Source organism: Pelmatolapia mariae, linkage group LG15, assembly GCF_036321145.2.
Source record: "Pelmatolapia mariae isolate MD_Pm_ZW linkage group LG15, Pm_UMD_F_2, whole genome shotgun sequence".
Lineage (NCBI taxonomy): Eukaryota > Metazoa > Chordata > Actinopteri > Cichliformes > Cichlidae > Pelmatolapia > Pelmatolapia mariae.
In genome coordinates this window covers 31257464-31284160 of record NC_086240.1, presented here as the reverse complement: position 1 = coordinate 31284160, position 26697 = coordinate 31257464, and the positions used below count along the sequence as shown (strand labels likewise).

Genomic DNA, 26697 nt, shown 5'->3' with positions numbered 1-26697 from the left:
TTCTGTTTCAAGGCACTTTTCTTTTCCACTATTTAAATCCCAAAACTATCCATCTTTATATACACAGCAGAGTAAACCCAAGAAAGGATTTAGGAGATGATTCAGTAAGAAAAAAGCTTCAGACAGCCTCAGCTTATGGTGTCATTGATCACTTTGTATATATCAGTTATAACCCTAAAATGTCCAGCAGAGGGCAGCATTTAATACTCTATCACAGCGGTCCCCAACCTTTTTTGCGCCACGGACCGGTTTATGCCCGACAATATTTTCACGGACCGGCGTTTAAGGTATCGCGGATAAATACAACAAAATAAAACTAGTACCGGTACCGAAAAAAAAGAAGATTTATTCATAACACACGTGAAAAGACCCAGGAAAACCGAGTTAACGATAAAAACGATAACAAAATAACGCTGAAAACCGATAAAAACCCTGAAAACCATACATTTCCGGGCCTGGCGCAGGGAGGCTTTATTTGTTACTGAAGTAAAGGAAATAAATGAGCATTTAAAAAGGTCAACAGAAGCCGGTCTTCATGTAAGGCAAGATGCTGGGAACACCTCTGGAGGTAATTATCTACTCAATCATAAAGAAACAGCTCACAGTGTTTTTGTGAGGAGTGGAGTGAACGTCACTTGAAGGAATGCTACTCCAGTTTGGGAGCTGATAAAAGGCCAGCCAGTGATGTTTCAGTTACATCAGCTACTATCTCAACAAGAGACAACGCGAGGTAGGTTTTATTCCAAAACAACAACAAAACAGTGCAGCTGGAATATGAGAGCTGCTGATGACTGCTTATCATTGTTGTCCGTGTGGAGTCAGCAGATAATGTGACAACTCCAAATATTTCCTCCTCCACCACTTTCTGCTACAGTGTTTAGAGACAAGCTGCGCTCATGAGTTGTACAATGGAATGGCATTGTGGAGACTACGAATGAGGCAGAACAGGCATATTTCAGGGGGTGCCGGTGTCATTCCACATGTGTTCATCTGGAGCTGAACAATAGCGCAAACAAGGTGCCAAAAAACTGCAGTTCCTCTAATGTCCAAAAAAGAAAGTCAACCACCCATTTTTAAACGCACAAACATTTCACAGTCTGATAGAAAACATCAGTTTTGGCCTTTGTGGTTAATTTCTCCTTTCATAGAAACTGTATATTTTCAGGAAAGGCTCAAGGTTAGGGGTGTGGCTGCTTTATTGACATGTTAGTCCACACCTCTACTAACTAGCATCCCTGAATTAGACCACACAGACTGTTTGTACTTTTAGAATCTTTTGGAAAATAAACTTTTAATAGAACTATCTGACAAATAATATTGTGCATTGTGTGCTAGAGATGGTCCAAGAAGTCTGTTACCTAACAATAATTATCAGATGAATGTGTCTGTGCATTACATCTGTACAGTTTATAAATGCAGCTTTGCTAGCTAAGCTATGATGTGTTAGTTGAGAACTTAGCACTGTGCATGGTCACTTCACTGGGCCAAACTGTAATGTTACACCAAATTACAACCCTGTCAGCCAACAGTACATGAAAAAATAAGTGATGTAACACACTGAAGTGTTGATCAGCATTTGATTCCACAGCTGTAGTGGTGCAGTGGCCATAGTACTGCTCATACTGTAACACGCTTACAGGACACAACACACAGCGAATTGAAACTTCTGCATGTTCTAACTTTATTTACAAATGGTAAAAAAAAAAAGAGAGACCAAAAATATATTTTCGCTTTAACATAAAATATATACATTTACAAGTGTTGCTATCAATTGTGTAGAGCAAGACAAATCTCAAGTACAAATGTGGAGATGGCATTGTAGTTGAGAACACCTCAGAGTACTTCACACAGATCTCTAAAGCTCCACAGAAGCTTATTATATTAGAGGTGGTCTCCTCTTATCTTGGTAATTCAAACATTCCTACTTGGAATCACTGCTTTTCCTAAACAGACACTCATTACATCCCACAGAATTAAAGCCACTGTTAGAAACAGTCAGAGACTTCAAGAATACCCACATGGAAAAGACAAAACTCTTACAGTAAATGTTTATGTATACTGCATGTCTCATACTATGATTTTTCTGTGAAATGACAAAAAAATGACTACTGTTTTTTCCCATAAGTGTACACTCATTACCAGAATGCAGTCCTGATCTATAGATCAGTAATCATTAAGTAGCCCTGAGGTAAATGTGTGATTTTGGGCTGTGTAAGTCAGAACTTTAAGATTTATATCACAATATTAAAGTCAACATTCCAAGATTGTTTTGTACACAAAAAAGTTCAAATAAAAATCTTCAAATGCTAAAAAGTTGTTTTTATTCAAATAAAACAAATTATTAGAAGTATATGTGGGTGGGGGCGGGGTTTAAAGTTTCTGCCAGTGTTTCACAAAGCTGACTCTCTGCCAATCCTGAGTCAGGGAATGTTTCTCAGACAAAAGCAACAAACATTAAATTAGCTCATGCAAATTAATTATCTAACATTACCATTAACTGTTTTTTATACATATAAAAATTAAAAAATAAGAGTAAAATCTGGTATAAATTCTGTGCCTAATCAAAACATGGATCCATCCACTGTGGAAATAAGGGAGGAGCTGAAAGTACACCGTGGGTACCTTTAGTGCCCTCCCACTGGCACATATATGCTGCTTTCTCTTTGTGCTTGAAATGAAAAATAAACACACCACAAACAAACTCTCTATTATTCTGATTCTGTATTTCGAAGTTCATTATTTACCTGAGCAGTCTGACATCATTACAGCTTTCACCAGCCTAGCACTCTTTAACTTGGCGTTTACAGCTCCATGTGGGTATCACAGTACGAGAAGATGTTATGGTGAATGTTTGTACCATGATTTCATTCTTGGCTTTGGAATTATTACACACCCGTGAGAATAAAAGCAAAAGTTGTGATATTACAGCAATACAGGTGATAATAAGATGCGCTAGAAATCATGAGATTAGGAGCAAAACTTGCCTGACTGATACCAGCTGTAATGTTACAAGACGCTCATACTATGTGATGGAAGCTGGATTTGTGATTTAACTTTGTCTCACAACATCAACACTTTTCTTGTAAAATTAATCTTTGAACATTCCACCTTTTTCCCATTTTTTTTCTTGAAATCTCAGTTCTGTTTTATGGAACAGTGGCCTTACTATCCTGTCATAAGACCTGGCTCAGAGTGAGGTGTGAGGTCATTCAAACTGCACACGGATCAGCTGGCGTGCTCAGTACACTCGTGATGTCAGCACTGCGTGTGAGAGCAGGAGGAGTAGAGGTACAGCAGGATGAAGCAGTCGATCAGAAGGATGCTGTAGAAACATCTCTGTGTGTGCAGACTCCGACCCCTCTTAAAGCGAGTCAGCAGTACAGCCAGCAGTAAAAAGAAGGTGGCCATGTTCAGGAGGAGGAACAGGCGTATGTAGGAAGCCGTGCTGGGTAAACTGTCACTTCCTGCTGTGGCAACCATGTGAACTTCCTTGAATTTGCGACCCTTGAAAAAGCCCCCCTTTCTGTTCTTGCGGCTGTCTGCGTAATCCACAAAGGCCCGCGTATCTGCATCGCCCTCTTCTGGACTGTCATCATATGTGCGCTTTGAAGTTCTCTGTCTCTCTTTCTTTTCGTTCACCTCAATCTGTGCAAAAATGTCAGGTAGAGTCTCTGAGAGCTTGTCTCCGAGGTTCACTCTCTTCTCCCCCTTACCTTTGCTCTGTTTTCTGGACATAGCGAACATCTTCTCAATGGCTTCCTCCGTCTTCTTCTTGTCAGTGAACTGGAGGAGGCGCTCTGCTGTCTTTCGGAAGCTGACGGTGTTGAGGACCCGTCCAAGGATGTGCCTCTCCATCTGCTGGAAGACGGGCTTGACGTGTTGGAGGTTGTCCTCCATTACGCTGACGTATTCCTCCACTTCCTCCGGAAAGCTGTTAACCTCAGCTGCTTCCTTCTCAAATACGATCTTCTTGTTGTCCAATAGCACCATGGCAAAAAGTGGCTTGCTGGTGACCTCTGCAGTCAACAGGTAAATTGTGTAGATGTGGTCCTTGGTGGCCAGGTAGATATCGACCCTCTCATTATCCCCACGCAGGCTAAAGCTCTGCACATCCACACCTGGTCCAAAGAAAATGTAGGCCATCCTAGTGTGAGGGTACCTCAATGGCATTGTGACATTCACATAGTTGGAGCCATTATAAGGGTATCCTCGAGGGTAATTCCAGTAGCCTACCACCCCTTTGTTACTGTAGTTTGTGTCGTCCATCCAGAACATCTTATATTTATCCTCCCCGTGTGATATAAACGCTCCATGAACACCATCTACCTTTGTACCTTGGAATGGCAGCTCCGTGTTGTGAAAGAAGGCACTCATGGCACGGACGGGGCTGTCAGGATCCAGATGGATGTGGTCGACAACAAGCAGGAGCTGTGGATGAAGAAGGAGCAGGTTCCTCTGGACATTCCTGATCTTCAGTTCTGGATTGTAAGCAGAACGTCCTTCTCCTCGGATAAAGATCATGCCCTTCCTCTCTATAGCAGCTTCCACTCTCCCCTGAGCATCAGCAGCTGGCCCCACCTTGTACTTTAACCACTTGGAATCACAGGCTTCTGTAACCTGTCCAGCCCATGGCTTAAAGCAACTCCCTGAGAAGGCTGAGCTAAACAAAACCGCATTGTTCAACAAGGTATACTTTGGTCCATAGAGTGCCTCAGTGACGAACGGGACACCGTTGGGCGCAAACGTGAAAGAGTTCTGATCAGGGTGTTCGTGGCCAGCATTAAAGTTCCTCCACCCTTTAATCCACTCTTTGTACTTGTTCTTATGAACAATGTCGAAGATGGCACGTCCCCCCAGCTTCCCTGACTTGAAGGACAGAAAAGAGCTGTTGGTTTTGACGGGTAAAGCGCTTCCATATGTTACCACACCCCAGTCCTCAAAGTAGTGGAGCTTGGGTGTTCCAAAATCTGATGGGGGTATGGGGACCAGGCCTGGGTCATACCTGCAGAACCAGAGGACAGATATTATTGTCCCCAATTCCAAAAAGTTGAGATGCTGTCTAAAATGTAAATAAATTGACCATTTCAGGAAAAATATTTGCAAATTTTCAATTTGATGGTAGAAAAAAAGCACAGTGAATAATCTCATGTGAAAGTCATTACCGTCCGTAATCTTTGGGCACTCAGGTGACACTGCATTAAAAGAGGCATGATTTAATGCAGTGTCACTGGGCCAAGCAACACTTCCAGAAATCATTGTCTGTGAACACAGTTTGCCCTGTCATCACAAATGCAGATTAAATCTCTATCCTAGAAATAAGAAGCTATTTATGAACATGGTCCAGAAATACCGCCAGTTTAAAATGACCCCTGACAAGATGTGCAGAAGTATATGTTAAAGTACTGTCACTAACAAAAAAATGATGAAATTAACCTGAGCAGCTTACCAAATGAACTCTGTGTGGAGAGTACACCATCGCTGGCCTTTTCCAGCTTGCCCCGGCCCTTCCATTACCCTGTTTTGATGAATCAGATCTGCCAGCCAGTTTCCACTGCCATTACGCAACACATAGCGGTCCAAAAATACCAGCTGGCTCTCTGGCCCGTAGAACCAGTTATAGTTGGAATCTGCAATTGCTACAGTTCGCTGAAATCCTGGTGAGATGGTGAAAACACAAAGAAGACAAAAACACCATATTTCATTTGTAAAGGGTACACATGACAAATAAAATGTTGTACTGAGTGAGTTTGAGGTTTGTAGAGCCAAAAATGTGCAAAAATAGCACTTTAAACACTATGAATTCTTTGCAAATTACAAAACTCAACCACGCAAAGCTCATTATGAAAGGATCTGGCTTGTGATCACAAATGTGTAACAAAAGTGCATTCCCCAACTTAAACCTCTGTGGCCCAGCTCAGCTCCACACTAAGTGCAAATTGTTCACACAGTTTTGTTGTCTATAATTACATAAAGAAACTCTTGCTCTCTGTTGTTGAGAGGGTTCTTAGAAACCCGTTATAGTAACTACAACATGTAATCACAGTAAATCATTTGTCAAACCCAAACACTCGGGAACTTATAGCACAAACACTGTCAAGGTAAGTCTCTTCGGACTGATAAAGCCCCTGTTTTCAGTGTAATTTACACTCAAACCAAAGTTAATGTCTTCATTTTATCCTTCGCACAGCAGTACTTAGATTAGTTTTGCATTGGACCATGGGTAGAATTATATTCCTTGTATCTGTATAGAAATTAACCTTTCTTCATTTAACTTTAAGTAAACTCCTTTTGTCAGTTACACTGCAAATGAACTGACAATAACGTCTATGAGAACGTTGATCACTTATATTTCAACTGACTGACTCTAATCCTGTCAACAGTTTTAAAACATACAAGCAACCATACAAAATACAAAGATACACAACAATCCTCTACAGTCTTTCAGCAACACCCACTACAACTGACCTTCCACCTTTTTTCATTATTCACCCTCCAGCTTGTACTTCAGCCTAGCCTTCATTTTGCTTGGGTGGCATCTGTTTTTAGGTGCCCTCACACTTTCCTCACACAGACAACTCACAATGTCATGTTTGTCAGGATGATAAGAAGGTCTATCCCAACTCAGGAGGTAGCATGGGTCAATCCCTGGCAATGCCAAATGCATGCACTGGAGTAGGTGTGATGGACAGGGCTTAAAGGGATGAAAGCATGTGTACACTGGTGGATGTGGCTTACAGTAAGCGTTTCGAGTGCTCAGGTAAACAGCGGTTTGACACAAGTATCAATACAGGTAACTGGAATATATGGCACGATGTCACAAAAATCATCTCCTTGGATAATGCCTGTCATAGATATATGGAAACTCAACAGCCCAAAAAGTTACTATTTGAAATTTCTAACCAATCACAATAGGAAGCTTTTTTTAATAGCTCTCTGAGCTCAGCTGCTCTCATCCACCAGTAGACTCTGTGCTCTGGTGGCGTTTTCATGCAACACATGATAAAAAAAAAAACTGATTAAATAACATAAACACTGCATCTCCATACAAGTTAAGTAAAGTAAGCAAATTATACTGCTTGGATTTCTAAATATCATTGTACATGGTAATATACTACGCAAAACTACCCACGCCAACCAACGCCAACCATCTCCAACCTGGATTAAAGTGTGATCACATAAATTGTATACGTCATATGAGTTAATGAGAGGAAAGACAAAAAAACACTACTCTGAAATTTTGGATTTAGTCATTTAAAAATCGCATCTCATTAAATTACATGTCAAAATGCTAATGACTTGTTATAAGGTTATCTATTTCAAAATCTGTCTGGAAAAGTAGCAATGGTAAGTAAATCTGCCATTTATATAAAATAGCATATGGACATGCAATTTACATTACAGCACTTGGCATCTCTTCATTTCCATTCAAGACTCAGACTAATACTGGAACTTAAACTGACAGTAACTTCCTTTTATTCCAACTGTCTTCTGACACTTTAGCTTCTTTAAACTGTGAAGATTCAGCTTGAGCTATTGTTCCGATACACACCAACAACAGAACACAACATTAAAAACAGTGAAAGATTAGGTAACATTAAACCTCTTATTATTTCATTAAGATCTCACAAGATCCCAAAAGAAGAACACAGACAGTTAGTGTGGGGACAGCGATCATTCAGGCTGCTCCGAGGCCAGTTTGGGATAATCTGGCCTTGTCTTCCTGTCTGGTAGGAGGAGAAAGCTGCTATTGTGGCTCTGAAGCTCAGGCTCTCCTGGCCAGTGCAATTAGAGGTGCTTTCTGGGTGCAGAATTGCTGCTCAGCTACAATATAGAAACTGTCAGCAATGGGCTGCAAAATGCCTGAGTCTGACCTTGGGGCCCCTCCTCCCACTGCTACCCTCGCCCTGACCTCCAGACAAAACCCCCAGGACACCACAGATCCCCGCATGCCTCAGCACAGCTTTGTCAGACATCCAGAAAGGTAATAACTACACGCATGCATACCCCATATCAGTTCAGAGGAGAGGGTGCTCTCCAGCGGGGCAGCCTGAGGTAATTTTCATGCCTAAGCTAACATAATGAGGCCTTTGGCTGGAAGCGTTCTAGTAGGCATAAGCCAGATGTCTCAGCCACTCATAGCTGAATAAACACTTCCTCACAGGTTACTGACTTTTTATGTGCTTGCCTAAATATAACCATTACAGTAAAAAAAAAAAAAAAAAAATCACATAATTAATTTTGCTGGCAGCATGTGGTGTCACTGTTACCGGGCAGGATGGTCCTGTACAGAAAGGCAAAGTGTTTAAGTAGCCAAGAGTGGTCGAAGTGGCCAATGGCAAAGTGGCGTTGCACCAGGAACATGTACTGGAAGAGAGAGCGGGTGGTGTAAGTCCCATATGCTACTCCTTCATACAGGGAACCGTCGGTCACATCCTGCAGGAGAACCATGGACTTCTCCATGATGGACAGGACCTGCTTGGTCCACAGGTAGGCCTCCTGAAGGTAACCTGGAACACAGGAAGTTCAGATGGTGTCAAAAAAATCCAAAACTAAATCTAAATTTCAGTTCATGAAACACTTTCAGAGTTGACTCTGCCTGTTGATGGATCTCAGGGTGCCATCTAAAGAAAGCTTCCATATTTAGCTGTGGCTACATCACACAGCTATGCTACACTGCACCATATACACTCCTTTAGACATAAACACATACCAGATCACACACATAGAGTCTACTATGAGAACATGCAGCCACATAAACACTGTAGCCACAGTTCACTGAGGAATCACGGGCTGTCGGCAAACTCTGGCTGACACGCTCCCCACAACACCCCCCTTCTCTGAGACATGGTCCACCCATTGGAGCCATCCCTGAATGGGTTTGGTTTGGTTGGGTTTTGTGCACAGAGCAGGTATTTACAAGTCATCAAACAGAGACACAAAGACTACATTTACACAAACAGGGCTTAAACAGTGCTTACAAAGTCCAGGAGCCAACTTCAGAGCTGTCTGTCACTTTAAAATAATTAAAGTCCACATCCCGTCATTTCACACATTTAAAAAGAAACTGCAATATAGAAAAGAACATAGATACATTTTTGATTTGATTTTGCTGTGAAATGAAGAAAGAAAGAAAAAACATATAGCGTTAGTTCAGGCAAGCCATTAAGTCAGGCTCCACCACAATCCTGGCAGATCAGCTGATGTCTGTCCCAGCCCACATCAGCTGATATCCTTCTACACATCCAGTTGGCAAATTTCATACAGGAAACAGAGTTTAAGCCGCTTAAGTTTTCCAACAGTCACTGCACATCTGTATTCTGTTTTGCAACCTACTTCCACCCCAACTTCTCAGGGAAGAATCAGGCTTCTTTTTACTACAGTGAGGTACAGAGGTAATAATAATCACCATGTCATGTATGATGACAGATAAATGTTGTCCACAGAACATCCAGAAATCAAAAAGATGGTACACCACACAAGTCACTGTACTTGTACACCAACATTTACAAAAAGGGAAAAAAGGCTCTATGAGCATGTGAGCTCATACGCATGTACATAGAGTAGCTGTTATCACAGAGTCTAACGCTGTGGACAGCTGACCGACAGAGGGCATGACGCTCTAAGTGCTAGGAACCACAGCTGCCAGCTTAGCCTTCAGAGCACTTTCACTCTGCACTCCAGAGGAATGTGAAACAGCAACTTTCCACTAATGCTCCTGGACTCGCCGAGCAATCCTTCAGTCTGTCTGGACAGCCGGTTAGTTTCAGGCAACACGGACCAAAATTAACATCTTGACACAAAAATGATCTTATCCCTGACAACAATATGTGAGATGTCACAAGGACATGTTCTTTTTGAACGGACGGATCAATAAATACTCGTCTAAAAGCAAGCGGCAGAATGGTGGTCGCCTCGCAGCAACACTTTTCTTTTTGTCAGCCTGGTGGTGATCTGGGTTTTTTGAATCTGAAGAGGGAAGAGGAAGAAACACAAGAAAAATCCCCTTAAAGATCAAAAAGGCAGACATTAGCACTTATAGTAACACTATCAAATATTTGTGTATAGGTGATTATTGCTCACAATCTTGAGTGCATCACTTCATGCATCAACCCCCAGAAGACAAAAAAATAAACATAACTCAGCCTTTAAGCTGTGACACTTGAATGAAAATAAAATTGATTTGGCTGCAGTTTTTTAACAGAGCTGTGTAGCTACTGAACAAATGAAGTAGTTCCAGTGCTTAAACAAAGTTTAAGCAAAGAAGAGATCATTGTTCCATGTTTTTCACACACAAGCTCAAATGTCTATAAATAAATTCAGTATAACTCAAGCCACTCTTCTGTTGTTTCTTTAATACATGTTTATTTTGAAAAAAAAAAAGTCTATGTAAGCAGATCTGCCTCTTGTTATACTGATTAAAATTCTTTGACCCTGTGTGTAAAATAAATAATAAAATGACTTTAGGCCAGTTTTGACATCTGACCTGTAGGAATGGGCGTACACTGCTACAATGAAAACATCTTTAACTCATTCTCAAACTGGCAGCAGTGTGCAAAAAGCTTTTGTCAGATAACCTATGAAGAAAAAATATAGTACGTAGTTTTTGGCAGCGATAAATGGAAAGCTTTCAGTTATTCAGAGCCAGGACTGAATTTAATGCCATGCCTAAATTAAGCTTGAATTAAGCACAGCGTTAGACATGACGCCTGAATGAAGCTGCTAAAAAAGAATCTTAAATAAAGCAGATTTTTTTGGATCACTTAAAATCGATCATGTGTTGGCAAACTATTAGGAAGCAAAGTTCTTCACCCCCAGTTAGTTTTTAAACTCACATCTTTGCATGAGGTTGCTTGTAAATCACACTTTAAGGAAATTAAATATGTCATAAACAAAGCACCCAAGCTGAGGAAAACACAGTGTATTTCCTCAGTAATGCAGAGCTGGAGCAAAGTCATTTTTGGGAGAAAAATGAAACCAAGCAAAACAAGGTCAGGTTGCAACTTTCCTGAGATCTCAACTGGACTGTGTGCTTGTTGGTAACCTTTATAAAAAAAGAGCAGAAATAAAACCACTGTGACCACAGTGGTTCTCGGCAATTGAGCTGGAATTTAGTTTACATCAGGACTAAATCTTAAATGCCAGAAAACCCTTTGAGAACGTCTTGATGTCCTTCCTCTTCTGCTTCACCTACATATTTAGTCGATGGTATTGAGATAGTGAACTGGAGTAATCATGGCAGATTCTGCAAAGGACATGCTCAAGATAGCGGCCCCCATTTACTAACATGTGCAACACAAAAGAACTGCGCAAAGAGTTTTTATGCAAAATCACCAGATTTATGACACGAACACACAGGACAAATGTGTTCTTGCTGTATGATTTGCTTATGATAGGGAACAGGACTCATTTCAAATCAACCACAGCCCATTTCTCTAAATAAGGATAGCTATAAAAGGAAATACATTTGCACTGAAGAAAATAAAAAGAACCCTAGGTTTCTCTTCAGCACTGTAGCCAGGCTGATAAAAAAAAAATTGTTGGGCCGATTATTTCTGTAACCTTAATCAATAAAGACTTCGTGAATCTCTTCAAAACTAAAATTTAAACCACTAGATAAGAAGTTACTCATAACCATCTCACATACGTAACATTATCTACAGCTACTTTCAGTAGCATTGATCGGTTGGAGACTCTTTTTCTCCAATTGATCTTTCTGAGTTAACTTCAGTAATTACTTCCTCCAAATTTGAGCAGTCTTTTAGACCCTATTCCTACAAGACTGCTCAAAGAAGTTCTGCCATTAATTAATGCTTCAATCTTTAATAATCGGCTATGTACCACAGGCCTTCAAGCTGGCAGTTAAATTAGTAGTTAAATTCTTACATGAAAAGCCATCACTTGACCCAGCTTTCTTAGTTAATTATAAGCTATAATATTTTATTAGAGCGAATACAGCATGCCGTAGGTGTTAAAGGTACTGCAGTGCAGTGGTTTGAATCATACCTATCTAACAGAATCCAGTTTGTTTTTTGTAAATCTAAACTTAGGTTAAATATGGAATTCCACAGGATTCTGTGCAAGGAACAATTCTGTTTACATTATACATGCTTCCCTTAGGCAGTATATTTAGAAGGCATAGTTTACATTTTCACTGCTATGCAGATGATACCCAGCTTTATGCATCCATGAAGCCAGATAACACACATCAATTAGTTAAACTGCAAGAATGTCTTAAAGACATAAAGACCTGGATGAGCTCTAATTTCCTGCTTCTAAAGTCAGACAAAACTGAATAGGACTTTCTGAAAACTCCCTGAAAAGCCTTGTTTCATTATAGAGCCTTTTTCAAGTAAGCGGAGAAAGTGGCGACAATGTCGTAAGAGAGAATCCTGTACTGCTAGGACAGGAAGAAAGGAAAAATCAAAACTGGAGAAACTTAAATAACAGTGTCCAAAGTCTGAGGAGGAAACCAGAAAAGGGGCAGCTGTCTAACGTATAAAGTGTAAAACCAAAACTAAAACTACAGATTCTGATACTGTTTTAGCAAAATAATAATTTTACTTGAGGACAATCCCCTCATTCATATTTTGAACACTCAGCAGGAGCTAACTAGCTAGTATGCTGCTTTCAGTCTTGTGTTCTCCCTACCACCCAGTCAGGTTAAGGTTGTGCATATCATCCAGTTGCTTACCCAAAGGTGATTTTGCCCAGCTGCTGGATAGATTCCGCATAGACTCTGTCTACATGGTAGTCCTTCTGCTCTAACAGGAACCTGCAGCAGGTCTAGTACTGCTTTATGTGCTACTACAAAGTTGTGCAGAACAAGAATTCAATGCATAAATTTTCCATCTGCCTTCCAAGACGGTGGAAGTGAAGTTTACCTACATGATCAGAGGCTCAGACTGAGAGAAAAACATCATGGAAGCAGATTAAGTTGAAGACATGACAGCATGAAATGTCTCAATATCTCACATTCGTGTAAAAAAAACAAAACAATTGATCATGTGTTAGTGTAACCCATCCCCCTAAAGAATTCCCGGAATCAGACTTTGGACCATGTTTGACTAAATCCCTTCAACGAAATCCAGACAAATGAAAATCATCTAGTCAGGCTGCAATTTGCTTTGTTTGCAGGATTTCTCTCCAACTTCCAAACTGTTTGTGGAAAAATATTTCTTCATAAAAACCTTTAAGGCACACAAAACAGAAAACAAAACAGAATGTTTTTGTGGCTTTTTCCACAATTCAAAATTGTCACCAGTGTGAGCAATAAAGTACAAATGGACAGCATCATTGGTGTTCAGTAAGTAGATTTTACCTAAATCTGTTAATTAGTGCGACCTTTCTGTGGTGCATGTGTGCAGAAAACACCAGCAATTAGAGAAAAAGCTGCACAAGCACACAAAGCACCAACGGAAATACAAAAATCATACAAAACACAACAGAAATGTTTTTGGGGAGAAATTAATGTGATGAAACAACTGTGGAAGTGACAGGAACCAAAACACACAAAGGATTGCACTGAAACACGCTTTAGAGGCATCGTCTGTGTTACGAAAGAGAAAAGGAATCAAGATAATGTGTGTTTTAATCGCACGATTCGGCAGAAGACTGTAGATAAATGTTTGCTATAGACCATTTATTGTTAGTGTGTTTCTTCAGGAGCTGTTTCTTCCTGTTTGTCTCCACCTTTTACACCATGGACAGAAAAATCTGCATGTGAACATGGCAAAAACCCCATTCATGTGGTCTGTGTGGACACAGTGGAGGATTATAAATACCTTGGTCTGAACACTGACAATAAACTGGACAAAACACAGAAGGCCTCAAAAAAAACCCAAATGATTTCTTTTTCCTGAGAAGTTCTTTAATTTCTCAAAATGTTTTATGATTCTGTGGTGTGCTGGCGCAGCAAACTGAGAATAACATACAGCAACAAACTCAAGAAACTGATCTGCGAAAAGAACTGCGCAAGGAGTTTTTACGCAAAATCACCATCAGATTTATGACACGAACACACAGGACAAATGTGTTCTTGCTGTATGATTTGCATATGATAGGGAACAGGACTCATTTCAAATCAACCACAGCCCATTTCTCTAAATAAGGATAGCTATAAAAGGAAATACATTTGCACTGAAGAAAATAAAAAGAACCCTAGGTTTCTCCTCAGCACTGTAGCCAGGCTGATAAAAAAAATTGTTGGGCCAAGTATTCCTTTAACCTTAACCAATAAAGACTTCGTGAATCTCTTCAAAACTAAAATTTAAACCACTAGATAAGAAGTTACTCATAACCATCTCACATACGTAACATTATCTACAGCTACTTTCAGTAGCATTGATCGGTTGGAGACTCTTTTTCTCCAATTGATCTTTCTGAGTTAACTTCAGTAATTACTTCCTCCAAATTTGAGCAGTCTTTTAGACCCTATTCCTACAAGACTGCTCAAAGAAGTCCTGCCATTAATTAATGCTTCAATCTTTAATAATCGGCTATGTACCACAGGCCTTCAAGCTGGCAGTTAAATTAGTAGTTAAATTCTTACATGAAAAGCCATCACTTGACCCAGCTTTCTTAGTTAATTACAAGCTATAATATTTTATTAGAGCGAATACAGCATGCCGTAGGTGTTAAAGAGAATAACATACAGCAACAAACTCAAGAAACTGATCTGCGAAGCCAGAAACGTAATCATCACACACTTACCCTGCATCATGTAAACCAGACTTCCTGTGAGCAGAGCCACACAGTTGGTAGGCTGATGGTTGTGTAGGTACTGAAACCCCCACCCTCGGACGTAGGACTTCTCATACATCAGGCGTGATGCGTTGCCGATCACCTGCAGGAAACGTTCCTGCTGGCCCTTGTTTAAGTACTCATACAGGAAGTCATAGGCAGTGGCAAATCCAACTAAAGAGTGTGCAAGAGGAACTTCATCCCAGGGAGCGTCTTTAACAAGCCTGCAATACATAGATCAGGACAAAACAGAAGGGAAGGCATCAGCAAGTGGAAAGAAATTGCAAGTATGAAATTTTCACTCTTTTCAACAAAATCCTGGCAAATGGCTTCTAATGAACAAGAAAGCCTTCCTTTGCAAAGGCTTTTAATTAACATAGCAGTTGTAAAAGGGCTGGTCTCCTTGAAAGCAAAATAAAGACTTTAAGTAGGATTTATCAGCAAAATTACAAGTGTAACAACAAAACGAGACATTAGAAATGCAGCGTGGGTAGATTCTCTCCAGGTTGGATCTAAGACTGCTGACGTGTAAACTGCAAAGTGTTACTTTTGAGAAAAAAAGTGAAAGCAACCATTCTGTTCAGGTTAATTAAAGGGAATTGAACTACAGATGTGTGGACCGCATTTTAACAGCCAATAATTGACATCATGGATTGTGCTGAGATCTACACAAAGGCTCTCTAAACAGGAGCAGAGTCGTGTTATCACCTCCAGTCTAGCTGCAAGGATAAATCACTAAACACTAAAGCAACAACAACAACAAATAATAGAAATCATCTCAACTGAAAAAACCTGTGTAAATTTGAATTCTGGCAACTAAGAATCAGTTTGCACCTCTGTTGTAGAGAGTGGGTCAAAAGAGGACAGTAGGCAGCATTCCACTTCAGTGCGACACAAAGTAAGCACAGGGTGTAGCATCCTAAATACTGTCATTTTGGGTAATTTGACTAACCATCAAGCCTAGTTTGTTGACTTTCACTGTAGTTATACTACCTTTCACAGAAATTTATAATGCTGCTATAATTTCATTTTTCAAGCTTTGGCATCTGCAGTCTACAAAAACATCCGGTACTAGTTGGAGCAACGTCAGCAACCAGGCTACCAAGAGTCCAATCTGCTGCAAGTGCACGCCATGAAAGCAACAGGAAGTCTTTAAAAAAGGGGGGAAATTCCAAACGGAACAGACTTACAAAGATTTCAACTTCCAGATACAGATATATTCAAGGCACATTTAATAAAAGTTCAAGGGATTTGCAGTTAGCCAATACTGACCGATCCTGTTGTATACATGTTGTCTGATATGAACCAACGTGAATTTCTTTCATTGCTTTGTGCAATTAAGACATTTCATCACATAGTCTTTCTACCAAGTGCTTTTAATGGTGATTTAGTGAATGTTTTTTAAGTTAAAAACAAAATCATGCCACATGGGTATATTCCTACTCTTCTAATACTTTTCTTTGCATTGACTGAAAATGGCGCATGAGTAGTGGTGTATCCCCTGCCCTGCAGCCCCGTGTGCATTAGACACTTTCACTACTATAGTAACACACTATATTGCTATACTGAATTTAGGTTTTCCAATCACTTCCATGGCCAAAAGTGTATAAAATCACTGGGAATTCCAGTGTGGTACAGTGATAGATAGCCACCTGTGCAACAAGTCCAGTTGTGAAATTTCCTCACTACTAAATATTCCACAGTCAACTGTTGGTGGCATCGTAACAAAGTGAAAGCGACTGATTTTATGTGGTAGGCCACATAAAATCAGTCAGCGGCTGCTGAGGTGCATAGTGGTCTTAATTAGGGATGGGTACCGGTGTCCGGTTCTGACATAAACGGTAGTAACCAGACCAAAAAGCAGCGCACATTTTGGTGCTTTATTTCGGTGCTTTTTTTTTTCCTGAGCCAATTCTAGCCAATCATTTTACGTTTCCGAGGATAGTAGGCGGGTCCAGGTACGTACGTTCTTTAAAAGCAGAGCTACAGATTAAAAATGCCCAAGGCGAAGCGGTCAAAAGTCTGGCTGTACTTCACAGCAAAAGATGCAAACCCAGCAGCCTGCAGCAAGTGCTTTAAGGTGATACTGTGATACTGTCAAAGGAGGTAACACCTCGAATCCGATGAAACACCTGGCGACGCATAGCGTTTTTTTTAAAGCCGAGAAATGCACCGTGTTTGATAGCTTGCTGCGAGACCTCACACCGAGCACATCTACTGGGGGTGTGGTGCCTGTTATCGGACCTGGAGTTAGCAACATCCCCCAAAAACTCGAAGAGGAGAGTCCTGGCCCCTAGCCCTGCCAGTGTAGCAGAAATGATGACGGATGATGATGGCAGCAGCAGCCGTTCTTCTCTGCGTGAGTAGCTTAATGTTGTTCGTGTGTAATTCACGTTGAGTAGGCTAACCACGTTATTACATTAATGCATGTAAGGTGAACTAGCAAACACCGTCGTAGTTACATGCGGCTGTCTTCTTGTTTAATGGCAGATACTCCCTTCACCCTGGCCAAAAAGGCTAAAATGACCAAAAGAAAAAGTGGAAAACAGTTAAACATGAGAGGTTTTTGGACCAATTTTGTGTTTTTTCCATTGTTTAAGCACTGCTTCCAGCCAAGAGTGATACCATATATGCCTCATAGCTGCAGAAAAGGCTAACATTGTTATCTTTTTACAAAAAACAGCTGAACATGAGAGGTTTTTGGACCAATTTTGTGTTTTTTCCATTGTTTAAGCACTGCTTCCAGCCAAGAGTGATACCATATATGCCCCATAGCTGCAGAAAAGGCTAACATTGTTATATTTTTACAAAAAACAGTTAAACATGAGAGGTTTTTGGACCAATTTTGTGTTTTTTCCATTGTTTAAGCACTGCTTCCAGCCAAGAGTGATACCATATATGCCCCATAGCTGCAGAAAAGGCTAACATTGTTATCTTTTTACAAAAAACAGCTGAACATGAGAGGTTTTTGGACCAATTTTGTGTTTTTTCCATTGTTTAAGCACTGCTTCCAGCCAAGAGTGATACCATATATGCCCCATAGCTGCAGAAAAGGCTAACGTTGTTATATTTTTACAAAAAACAGCTGAACATGAGAGGTTTTTGGACCAATTTTGTGTTCTCCATTGTTTAAGCACCGGTTTGAGCACCATTTACGCACCCGCACCGTTTCAAAAGTACCGGTTTGGCACCGGTATCGGATAAAACCTAAACGATACCCATCCCTAGTCTTAATGCTTCAGCATAAGAGTTCCAACTTTGGGGGAACAGTTTGGGGATGGCCACTTCCTGTTCCAACATCACTGTGCACCAAAGTAAGGTCCATACAGACATGGATGAGTGAGTTTGGTGTGAAAAACTTGACTGGCCTGCACAGAGTCCTCACCTCAACCCTGACAGAACACCATTCGGATCAACTAGAGCAGAGACTTCGAGCCAGGCCTTCACATTAGTCTCTAACCTCAGAAATGCACTTGTGCAAAAATGATCAAAAATTTCCATTAAAACTTCTAAACTTTGTGGTTATGTATGTATAGTTAGCTCTGCTTTGTGGTCTATGGACACACACTATTGAGCCTTCGCAGAAACCCCCAGCTGCCCCAATTACACACTTGATAAAATGCATTAATGGTATTCTTCCTTCAGCTGGATCCTTAAATTTATATTCATTCATTTGAAAATCAGAGCTTTTTTTATTTTTGGAATCTGGCCAAAGGAAAAAAAAAAGAAAAGAGAATAAAAGTTACTGCCAACTTAGAGTTGGACTTGATATTAAATTATGCCAAAACACACTTGTTTTGATTTTATACATTTCTCTTGTTTGCTTTTTATTCCACTATTTTTATTTTATTCCGGCAAACATGTACAATGACAATAAAAACACACACGCACCAGAGAAGCAGGCACCATTCTGCCACAAAGTAGAAGCTCTTCATTGGAACATGGTTGTTGCAGGCGTAATTGAAGGTCATGAATACCACAGCTGACTGATTCCTGGAGCCACTCTGCAGAAGCCCCGAGAGGTTCAGTGACCACAATAAAAGTGCGGCCAAGTAGAAAACTCACAGTGTGCTCTTAAGACGTGAAAACACATGCTCAGTGGCTTTTCTTTTCTGCACTGTGGCACACATCCTAATGTTGTGAAAAATGCCCTGTAAATTGCACTAATGCCAATCTGGAAAATCCCCCTGGCCCTGTTCAGTGGTTGGAGGGAACATGGCAACCGTGCAGTGGAATGAGAAGGATTAAACTGTCCCTTTAAAGCAGAATTCACCTGAGATTCTCTTTCTGTTCTTGTCACACTGAGCACCTATGAAACAACAGGAATGCTTTATAACGTACAAACTGACAAGTTTAGATAAGGGAGAAACATAATTCTGCTGTGAGTGACACAACAGATAATGATGTTCCAACCACTGGGAACATGTACTGCCAAGAATCTTCAGCTGCGTTTGTATAGTAGCGCGATGAAGACAGTCAATTTTCACATTTATCAATTCTGACATCTTTAATATCAAATGCAGATTTCAATAAATTAAAAAGAAAGACAAATTAGGCTAAGAAATATGGACTTATTCTCCACATCTGAAGTCCTTTGGGGAAGAAATGATGCAGGGAAGAAAATCATGGGTGGTGCACAAAACCTGCTTTGAAATTTCTAAGAAACTGGAGCAGTCAAAAAAACACTCTTCGGTCACTATGCCGATTTGATCAATAGGACTTGCAATATTGCTATAGCTTGTTTTGTATTTGTATAATATTAATTTGGAAAACTTGTTATTGCAAATGTATTGTTTGTGAAGTGAACCAGGTGTAAAACATCTATGGTGTCTGTTTCCATCCTAATGATGATCCAGAGAGGGCATTTTAATTGGCACAGTGACACAGTACAATAACAAAAAAATCTAAAGACCACCAGTAGAGGAGACTTTGATTTAACTGTGCTCTTGTGCTAACTTTTGCATATCTAAGTCCTGCTAAACCTTTTGGCTAATTAGAATACATTAGAATAAATTCAAAACCCTAGAAAAAAAAGCAAAGTACATGGTTCTATTCCATTCACCCTATATTTACTGAGGACTATCTCACAAGTATCCACAAAGCGATCTGCAGCAACATTACAAACAATTTAATTGGCTCTGCAAAATGAGTCTAAGTCTTCTTTTTCCCCAGCTTCTTTGGTTTACTGAAATACATAACTTGACACGCCACTACCACTGGTAAGAAAAAAGGAAACTCAAACTATACCCAAGAATTTCCCTAATCCCAACATTCCTGCAGGACCTGCTGATTTAACTCTTACTTATTAACACTGTTTACACCATTAATAGTCAAAAACTGTAGAGGTTGAGCGAACTGTTTGAAAATGTAAGAGAGGCAAGCACCTAGATGGTGATGATTAACAAATATTATACAGGTAGAGAGCCTGACTCCTGCAAGATTGTGAAGCCACTATTTCCATATATGAAAGTATTTAAGCACCACTTCTGATTGGTTTTAGTCTTTCAAACAGAATGTGTGTAGAATTGGAAGCGGTGAATGACTTTAATCCACTTTTCAGCCTTTTTGCATTTGCCAGCCAGAACTGATGGCCATTGAACTCAATCGAATTGTTAGGGAAATAAGGAAGCACGGCTACTGGCATGAAGTTCAGTCATGGCTGACTGTGAAAAGCCTGAGGATTGTCCAGGCATTGGCTGAATGGATGAATTCAGCTGACTTGCTAATGTTTTTCTCACAGTAGGAAATGTAGCGAGGTGGAAAATAAAAACATAGACACGTTTGTGTTTATATCATTTCGATTTTAGACTGACATAGTGGCTAGTCTAAATTTACCCCTAAGAATTTTGGTTGCGAATAAGTCTTGACTGTTATAATTAAACTTGAAAGAGGTTTTGGAGCTAAAGAAATATAGCTTTGTACAACGACTTTGGGACTAAGCTGAACATTAGCTTAGATCACTTTTTTTCACATTTTAAATTAAGTTCAATTTAGTTAAAATTTGTTTATATAGCGCTAAATCACAACAGCAACCACCTCGAGCTTGAGGCGGATAATACTGTAAATTAGAAAGCAGACACAAAAGAAACTCCAACAATCAAGTGACCCCCTCTGAGCAAGTACTTGGTGACAGTCAGAAGGAAGGAAGGAAACAAGGTTCAGGTAGAGGCAGCCATCTGCCACAACAGGTTTGGGGTGAGTTTAGGACATTTAAAAAAAAAAACACACACACTTTCTGTTGAATCATAATACGAATGAATTAAAAATAAATGCTATGATCCAGTCAGATAATCTATCAGTAGCAGGAAGGCAGTGGAGTGTCCAAAGAAGATGCTGACTGCAATAAACAGTACTTTTTCATTTAGCTGTGTTATCATTCTTGAAAACTGTTTGTGACCAAATAGTTTCTGTTTGTTTTCTTCCTGAATTAAATTAACATGGATACACTGCTGTGGAAAAGTATTTGCCCCTCTCCTAGTTTCTCATTTTTTGCAATTTGCCACACTCGTTTAAGATCATCAACAAAGACAACTAGAGTAAATATGAAATTTCGTTTTTTTATTTATTAAGGGAAAAATGCTATCCAACTCTACCTGGATACCTCTACCTGAAAAACTGACAGTAATGTGTATATTTAATTATTAGTTTGGGAAAGTATGAATTTGGCTTTGTTCACCCTTAAACAAAATGCTCCTGCAACAAACTGAATGTAACTCTGTGAAAAGCACTGAATTGATACTTAGAGAAACTTCAAAGCCTGAAGAACGTAGCAACCTATCGTCACCTAGGATAATATATGCTGTGTTCAGAGTTGATATAAACAGCTCATTGCTGTGGTTTCCTTTGCACATCCAAAATAGTCATCATCATACATTCTTACCTAATTTGACATCAAAGTGCTGATCTGCAGCAAAGCTAAAATCCCTCTGCCATGTTCAAACCAATGATAATAATGAGCCCTATGGCACTGATTGTGTATACTCTGCAGCTCTATTCAGCCACTGAAACGCTGAGGTTGCATATGTCATAACCACACAATCATAAGTTCCATACGAAGGTGGCAAATGTCGTGTCAAAACTCCCTGAGAATTACTTAACCTTGTGTAAACTGAAGCAAACATATGATGGAAACATATTCTCTAGGATGAAGTGTACATCATACTAAAGCAAGAGCTCCCACAGCTGGATTACCAAGTTGAAAACATGGGAAATACAAGAAAGATTGGTTAGGGAAATGACTGTAGCTTAGCCTGATGATATGCAATACAGAGGAGAACTAACCACAACTAGAGGCAGTCCCTGTCAGGTCACCTGGACCCTGAGCTTCAGTCAAAACCCAGGCCTGAACTATTCAGCCCACATCTGAATATTTCATTTCCTCTCACTTGGGGTGAAGGTGGGGGTTGTTTGGGCAAACAGCTGCTAAACATATTTCCTGGACTACAGACTTATCGGCCCACAATGCATCTTTACCACGAGTCTTCCCACAGAGAAGGACCGGAACACTCCAGAGAGGGGACTGACTAAAAAGCCACTGACAGCAGCGGTTTAGCATTAATGCTGCATTGATGAAGATGTGGGGGTGGAGCAGAGATATCAAGTAACATCTGTAAACTGTGAACAAAAAGTTTCAGTCACTGTCAATGTATCAGGTTAAAAAGATAAAGTAAAAAACAACAGAAAATATACCAACTAGGCTGGGCTGCCATCCTCTCCATGTAGTCCTTGACCAGATCGAGGGCCCCGGCCCTGTGTGGGTACAGCAGGCAGAACATGGACAGGACACCCAGGTTGTTTCCATAAACCTCATTCCAGCGGGCGCTGAACTCGGCCGGGCTCCAGGGGGGCAGGTACTCCTCGGGGTGCTCTAGCATGGTCTCCCCGGCCTCGCGGATTCGTCTCGCCATCTCCCGGTGAGTCCCCGCAGCTGCGTACTGCAGCTGTTCCACATCCCCACGGCTGAAGTACAGCATGGGATGACCATTGTAGTTGCCCCCCATGAAGGGGATTCCTCCGCTGGGGTCCACCTCGGCTACAGCTGCCGGAGAGAGCAGGGGCCACAGAAGACTTATGAAGAAGACAGTGGGCGCCCCGCGGGTGTAGGTTCTCATCCTCTCATCAGAGACTGGGCTGTGGCATTGCCGAAGGAGCTCAGCTGAGAAGGGGAAGGGGGAGAAAGATTTGAGAAAGCCGGCCCATATTCTGCAGAGGTTTTTTTTCTCGCAAAAGCCCTGCATTCCTTGAATAATTAGATACAGCTGTAGGCCTGATGATCCGGCCTTTCCATACTGATGGAGGAGCAGCAGTGTTTAGAAATGATCAGCACTGTCTGATAGAGTAGGACTTTATAGTTTCCAAGAATTTAGGAATACCCTAAAATTTCCATGAAACACCACCTTACCTTCTCTTAAACCCACAGGATTTAAGTCGGAGTTGCTATTGTCAGACAAGTCTTGCCATGCACACCCAGGCCAGGCCAGAGGAGCAGGCCCTAGAGGTCATAAATGGCCCATTACTGCAGTAACATTAGTCTGGTTCACTGAAACACGCTTTAAACCAAAATGGTGTGCTTTACAGGGAGACTGTGCTCTAAACATGAGCGTAAATTCCATGACCTTAGAGGAGCTTTTGGCAAAGCCCCAGTGGAAAAGCATTTGGTAGTGATTTAAAAGACGTCTAGACTGGAGTCCGTTCTAACAGGCTGAAAGTGGACGTGCATCTTATAAAGAAAGAAAATTCAAGCCGGAATGTAAAACTGAGTCTCCTCCTGGAATTAATTCTGACATTTGACCTCAGGAGGCGTCACATTCCTCTGTGGTGAACACGAAGGTGGAAGATTTATACCAAGGACCAAGCAGAACAGAAAACTTTTTTTCTTTTTTAAATCTTAAGCTCTCTATCTTATGGTTTTCATTAAATTCAGGCTCAGTCAGGACAGCTGTAGTCAACAGAAGATTGTTATAAAATTAGAGCTGCCAGAATAAAAAATGATAATAATATTATTTATATTGTTATTTGGCAGATTATTTTATATGTTTGTTTACAGTTGGCATATTATACAAAAAGAAATATTACATAGTTATGATAATCCTGTTATGTTGATATTTAAGGTTTAAACACTGCTATTTCTGTCTATTTCTTTTTGGCAGCAGCAAGACCAAAGCACAGAGCACAGCTGGCATCAGTGACAACAATTCTCATATAAATTAGGTCAAAAAAAGGATGAAAAGAGGAGGGCAGAGGTGGGTTGCAAAGCGGCTTGCTCAGCTGATGTGTACAGTCTAGAGCAGGTTAACTAGCGTGCCCCGTATGATATTTGCCAACTGAATGTGTAGAAAAGTATGAGCCGAGCCATCGACTAATATGGGATGACCTTAGACTGAAACGAGCTGATTGGCTGGGACTGCAGCTGAGCTCTGACTTCTATCGTTTTATCACTGCTTTACAACATGACTTTTTTTTTTATTTTGTAAAAGGATAAAAAGCATGTGATAGTTTAGATATCCTACTGTAACTGAATGTAAAAACATAATCTGCAAAATGTGTATTGAACACAGTAATTAAGATATTTTATTTCCTCTGTTTTAATGGATAATCATTCCTTGGCGAGGGGTGTGTATGTCATGGTTGCAGCTTTTCAGACATGATTGCCCTCCCTCTCCATTTAACATCACTGTAGATTTACTTAATGGAGAAAAACATTTCTCCATTAAGAAAACAATGGATAAATCAGGTGATAATACCTGAATATATGAAAAGAATCTGAGCTCTGAACTGAAGGCGTCACTGCTTTAAAGCCATCTGAATTGGCTAGGTTCATCTAACAGAAGAGCACCAGGGCTGAGTCAAGCCAAAAGGAAGTGCCACCTGTGGTGTCTCCAACCGAAAATATAAATATAATTTTAGATTTTTTAGATTCTTTGACTTATTTACAGGTTAAGTTATATAACTAAGTTATATAGCTGAATTTGCCCTGATTATCAATATTAAAAACCTAGCCTGGTAACAGTGATCTATTTTAAGTAGAGTAAGAAGGTTTTTAAAATTATACCAGACCTTTCATCTTAACAGATATTTTCCAGTGTTATTAACAATTTCCCAAATTTACAGGAAAACTAGGCATGGCCTGAGTGTTGGGCTTGTACTTCTCATGAAATTGCTCACCTTTGTATTTTGGCAGCATTTTACTCCGCTGTAGCTCAGTAATTTTCCACCGGCTGATACCTTTGGCATGTTCTCATATTTATTACGTTGTTTTTTTTTCCGGGTTTGTTTTTATGTTACCTTAGCACATCGTTACAGCCGTAATAAGACAAAGTCCTGGACGTTAGCTCGTTATCCACACTAGCTAATTCCAGTGTGAAGTACGCCAAGAATGACGTGCTGTTTAATAAATTATTAGAAAATAGTCATAACTTTTATTCCGTATTTTTCCACGGTCACGCTCAGGTATGACGCTGAGCTGCCTCCTCTGGTTCATGTTTGTAAGGTAATAAGGTAAGGTAAAGGTAACGTTAAAAACTTTAAGCTAACTTCTCGCTCAGATAGTTTCTGCGTTTCATTAAACCCCAAAATCAGCCGACACAAGCAGCTGTGCTTTCAGGAAACACCCTCCATCAACACAATAGCACCGACACTCGCGGAAATATTCGTTTTCGGTGGTACTGATAATCCAGAGCCACGCACAAAGTCGCCTTGTTCGTGTGTAGCCCACCAAAAAGATTTAAGGACCACTCAAATGTGTGTGTGGGGGGGAGAGTCGTTACCTGTCAGAAGCGGCGCTCACAATCCGTATGTCACTTCTTCCAGCTGTCATCTCACAGTGGCAGGTTTCAAAAAGATGATTGATACGGCTGAAAGGCAGAATTTAATAATCCCTTTTTTTCAAGAGGAAACACAGAGAGAGGAGGGAGGTATGTGTGAGTGCGGAGACAGCGTCATGCTGGCGAATGAGGAGGGGCCGCAGGAAGAGAAGCTTTAAGAGGACCTAATGAACTGTGGCTGAATGAAAAGCCCCAAACCAGAGCTGCTGTAAACCGCAAGAAAAACGTGGATATATATTCAAATAGTAAGTTTAATCAGAAGATTCTTTTTTCCCCCCCAAATTGATTGGCTGTTGAATCTCCTGACAAAAAAATGACTAAATATGTGAGTTTACATTTGTAAAATATTTGCAATATCTGGGGAAAAAAATCACACTGATGATGTAGGAGACTCAAAAGTCATGTATCAAATATGAGACACGAGGCGTTTAGTGATTAAGACTAACCAGCCACGTTTAATAGCTACAGACAGAGTTATACATTTGAAAGGAATGATAAAAAAAAAAACCCAAAGTCCTAACACGTTCTGTAAATTTCAAGTCAATGCCCAACTTTACTGCATTAAAAATTAAGATTACAGCCTAGACTCTATGAATATGACTTTAGGCAGTAGTACCCAACTTCCCTCTGCTATTTCGCACAGATGGGAGTTGGAGTCACTCAGCTGCTCTTATCATGTTTGTGCTAATGTGTTTTTTTTTTGTATTTTAATGGAATCATCAGACTAGTAATATGTCTGCTGCATGGTACAGATCATCCCAGAAGTTTATGCTTCAGTTTCAGTGAGTGAAATTTGAGTATTTTTATTAATCTGTTATTAGCAGGTATATTTTTTGTGCACTGTGCAACTTGATAAGTAAGGCTCAGTTGATGCTCCCCTCCACCCTCACATGGCTCAATGTAGAATCCCAAAACATGTGGACTCTACATGCATCTTATATTTACAGTCAAACGATCAAATTTAACACCAGAGATTTAATTCGCAAGAATCCTTGCACAAGCTTTATGGTTTCTGATGCAATAAAGTTTTCATCTCAACAAGTAAGTAACCTACAATCTGAATTCCACAGCAATGTCTTTTCAAAGTTGATGCTTCTGACAATACAATGATTCTGGGATTCTATCTTCCTCATCA

The 26697-nt window shown here is 40.3% G+C and overlaps 1 protein-coding gene across 2 annotated transcripts; it reads right to left on the bottom strand.

Annotated features, from left to right (window-relative positions):
• Nucleotides 1–1664: 1664 nt before the first annotated feature.
• dse (dermatan sulfate epimerase) lies at nucleotides 1665–25670 on the bottom strand. Of its 2 annotated transcripts, XM_063495854.1 has the most exons (6): nucleotides 25506–25670; nucleotides 22429–22894; nucleotides 14710–14963; nucleotides 8268–8507; nucleotides 5447–5654; nucleotides 1665–5002 (listed from the first exon to the last, which is right to left on the bottom strand). In XM_063495854.1, exons 2-6 carry the CDS (start codon nucleotides 22848–22850, stop codon nucleotides 3256–3258), a joined length of 2871 nt encoding a protein of 956 aa, XP_063351924.1. In that variant the 5' UTR covers nucleotides 22851–22894; nucleotides 25506–25670; the 3' UTR covers nucleotides 1665–3255. The 2 variants fall into 2 exon arrangements, with proteins under 2 accessions (XP_063351924.1, XP_063351925.1); XM_063495855.1 differs by lacking the exon at nucleotides 25506–25670 and having other exon boundaries at nucleotides 22433–22530.
• Between the last annotated feature and the right edge of the window lie 1027 nt (nucleotides 25671–26697).